Source organism: Juglans microcarpa x Juglans regia, chromosome 8D (genome assembly GCF_004785595.1).
Source record: "Juglans microcarpa x Juglans regia isolate MS1-56 chromosome 8D, Jm3101_v1.0, whole genome shotgun sequence".
Taxonomy (NCBI): domain Eukaryota; kingdom Viridiplantae; phylum Streptophyta; class Magnoliopsida; order Fagales; family Juglandaceae; genus Juglans; species Juglans microcarpa x Juglans regia.
Window position 1 is genome coordinate 8,011,479 of NC_054608.1, and position 4,122 is coordinate 8,015,600.

The window sequence follows — 4,122 nt, forward strand, 5'->3', positions numbered from 1 at the left end:
AGTTAAACAACAACAGTTTAGAAAACAAAAAAACAGGAAAAAAACAACCGCATTATACAGTAGTACCACACCCCCTTCTCCTTCTCCTTCTCCAACATTTTTATCAAGAACAGTCTTACTCATTCAGTACTCAACCCATCTGTTTTCTTCTCCTCCATCTCTGTCTTTCTCTCTCTCTGATCTGCTTGTGTGGAAAATTAAAGAGGTTGTTCTTGAGCTTTCGATGGCTCTTATGTTAGATAATTGTGAGGGAATCTTACTCTCTTTAGACTCCCACAAATCAGTCCCAGCTCCATTCCTCACCAAAACCTACCAACTTGTAGACGATCCCAACACAGACCACATAGTTTCTTGGGGCGAAGATGACACTACCTTTGTGGTTTGGCGGCCGCCTGAGTTCGCTCGCGACCTCCTCCCCAACTACTTCAAGCACAACAACTTCTCCAGTTTCGTCCGACAGCTCAATACCTATGTGCGTTTATATCTACATATAGCTTCAGTCTCCCACGCACTATTAGCACTGAAATCCGTCTTTGACGTATGTCTTGTGTTTTCGCTAAATGGGTTTTCCTTGTTTTTATTTTTATTTTTTAATTTTCTGGTTTCGAAAAAATTAGGGTTTTCGAAAGATCGTACCAGACAGATGGGAGTTTGCGAACGAGTTTTTCAAGAAAGGGGAGAAGCACTTGTTATGCGAGATCCATAGAAGGAAAACTGCTCAGCCACAAGTAGCCCTCAACCAGCATCATCATCATCAACACCACCCGCATTCTCCACTCGGCGTCAATGTCCCTAGTTTCTTCCCCTTTCAAGGCCGAGTTAGCATATCCTCCTCCGATTCGGACGAGCAAGCCAATTGGTGCGACTCGCCCCCACTCTCTTCCCCAAGAGGAGGAAGCACCGCCGGAGTCTCATTCGTTGGCGCTAACTACAACAGCACGGTGACGGCGCTCTCGGAGGACAATGAAAGACTCAGACGAAGTAACTCTATGCTAATGTCTGAGCTCGCGCACATGAGGAAGCTTTACAACGATATCATATATTTTGTGCAAAATCATGTAAAGCCTGTGGCTCCAAGCAATTCTTACCCTTCCTCTTTACATCTTTGCAACCCACCCGCAGCAACGGCCACTCCAATTACTACAAATAGTCCAATGGTGCAAAAGCCTTTGAACCAGATTCTTGGGTACTATCCGACTAACCCTAAGCAAGCCCCTTACAGTACCCATGCTATCAACTCTCCAAGCAGTACTACCTCAAAGAGTTCAGTGACGATTCTTGAAGAACCCAACAGCAATAGCTGCAAGACTAAGCTGTTTGGGGTGCCTCTTCAATCGAAGAAAAGATTGCACGCTGAGTATGTTGCTAACCCAACGAACATGGAAACTAGTATTAAGGCTCGTTTAGTCTTGGAAAAGGATGATTTAGGCTTAAATCTCATGCCTCCTTCAGCATGTTAGCTAGCTTCCTCGAATCTAGGCTCTTTATTCACTTTCTTTTCCTTTGTTTGATTTATTTGATTTTTAATTTTTTTGCTTAATTTCGAGTCTGAAAGTCTGGAGATATTAATATTTGATGATATGTGTGCGCGTGCGTGTGGGTGTTTGTGAGTGAGTTCGTGTATATAACTTTAGTGCCGGTATTATCTTTGTTCCCCCCCAACCATAAATGCAGGTGGGTTTTGGTTAGAGTGAAAGATCAAAGAGATCACCAATGCCATCTTTTTCTTTTGGGCATTCTTCATTTTCGGCGTTGCAATTTATTGCTGTCCTTTATCGGATCTCTTCTGCTGCTTGATCTCCTTCTGTTTCTTTTTCTGATTTTGATCTTTAAGTGTTCAGTTCATTAACGCACGGGACACAGAGAGAGAGAGAGAGGGTAGGCATTATCCTCAGTTTTATTAAAAGGAAAGAAAAAAGGCTGAGAAAGTTGCAGGCTGGTTCATTGACAATTTACTCTAGGGCTTTCTCTGATTAATCCATAAATGGTTGGTACGTTCACGCGTGAAGGAGAAGAGACACTTCGTCTAAATTCAAAGACGAATACAAAAAATATATTATAAAACCAAAAAGCAGCTGACACCAGATGTCCACGCGTCCCTCAAAATTCTATCTTAGCTAGCAGAGTCATTATTGTTTTTATCATCGCTATTATTGTCATAAAAAGAGGGTATACTAAGATTTACTGAAAAGAAGGCTATCATGTTGTATAATCAGTAATGAAGGTTATAAACTCTATTTCTCGTTTCTATGAACTGTCAGTCAAGAGAGAGAGAGAGAGAGAGAGAGAGTGGGGGTTATTCGATGAAAGCGAAATGTAAGAAGAGATCTGACTAAACGTGTGGTTTGAAAATGTTACTATCAAGGCTTCTATGCTTCTTCTTCTGATCAGGACCAGAAACCTTTGCCTTTCCCTACTTTGAGTACCTGATCAGCATCTTAAAACTATCTTTGGATCCTATATATCCTGAGTATCCACCACTTTCCTTTCCCCTTCTTTCACCAATTCCGAGCTCTTTCTCCGCCTGCAGCGTCCAAGCTAAAACCAGAAAAAAAAGCTATATGAGCGCGCGCGAGAAAGTCTTGAAATATGGAAGATAATCAAATTACTTTTACTGATCCAGAACCCCATCTCTTTTACTGCTTTGTGCTTGTCCATTGTCCAACATCTCTATTCGAGTAAAGTTTCATATAAAGTTTGGCTACGCATTTCCACTGGCTTTTTCCCCTTTTCTTGACCCTTGTTGATAAAAGATCTCTTTTATATATATATATATATATATATATATATATATATATATATATATATGGGGATTATATGGGGATTGTTTCACATCTGCTAATAGTGATTCTGTTAGTATTTTTATATTGAGAAAGGCGCCATCTCCTTCACAAGTGCTTTTGTTGGATGAGTTCTAACCTTTTCTTCAATACGATTTAGTTGTTAACTGATAACAAGGAAGAGTTTTATTAACAAATTGTTTTGTTCAATAATTCTCTTTGTTTCAGTAAAATAGTAGCATCAAAATGTAATTTAAAAGAAGCATTTATATCTCCTCATTTATGAGAAATAATAATTGTCTCTAAAGGGCATGACTAGATCTTACGATTGTTTTCCTTCCTTCCTTGACAAAACTTATTTTAACAACATTCAAATTATTTTTGGAAACATAATAAGTTTCAACGAAGTCAAAGAATAATATATTCTTTTGTAAGGCATACATTTTGTTTAACACGTAGTTTTTCTGAATTAGAGAAAGTAATATAATAAGATTTTCTCTTATCACGATTTTTAACAGAACTATATTAATAATTGTACAAAGCAATCAAATTAATTTCAAAGTCTGTATTGATCACAATTAATTGGTTGTGATGAATAGGAACAACTATATCTGAAACTGTTGGGGATAAGGAGGAAGCATCTTCTTCTTCTTTAGCGGCTTCTTCCTTTATGGCTTTAATTTTGGATACTTTTGTATATTTGGTAGTGCAGTAAGCAGAAGTAACTTGAGAACATGTAGAAACACCTTTCAGTTTTAAATCAGGTTTAACAGTTTTGACTGAATCTTCCATAAAGTTTTTAAGATTTTGATCTCTTCTTTCGGGATTGTCAGCTGTAAGTCCAACAAAGGAACTTCCCCAGATGAAGAAATAGTAAAAAAGCCAAAATATGAAATGGAAAACTACTGCAAACAATTTGACATTCCTCCTATTGCTCATTCTAGATAGAAGCACAATCATTTTGATAAATTTACTAAAACTCACGCCAAGAAAAGATCATATAGTAAGCATGATGATTTTTATAAAAAACTTTCTGATTTTTATAAGAAAAAAAAATCTTCTTATTAGAAAAATACTTTTCAAAATCGTTCAAAAGGAAAGTGTTCTAATTAACTGTGGCAAGTATGATCATTTCTCCAAAGAATGCACCAAAAAACTCAGTAAATTTCAAAACAAGTTTAATCAATTAAAAGTTGATAACAATTACCGTGATGAACTTATTCGAATTTTAGAATCAAAATCATCTGAATTATCTGATATCAATGAGTTTAGTTCAAGTGATTCTAATTATCACTCAGAGACCGAACTATCTGATTTTCCAAATATTAAGCTTGGATGTAAT

General features: G+C 37.2%; 1 protein-coding gene across 1 annotated transcript; it reads left to right on the forward strand.

Annotated features, from left to right (window-relative positions):
- Positions 1–1,743, forward strand: LOC121241825 (heat stress transcription factor B-4-like). The gene is made up of 2 exons (XM_041139673.1): positions 1–472; positions 618–1,743. The coding sequence occupies exons 1-2, from the start codon at positions 224–226 to the stop codon at positions 1,458–1,460; spliced, it is 1,092 nt and encodes a 363-aa protein (XP_040995607.1). The 5' UTR covers positions 1–223; the 3' UTR covers positions 1,461–1,743.
- Positions 1,744–4,122: the final 2,379 nt, after the last annotated feature.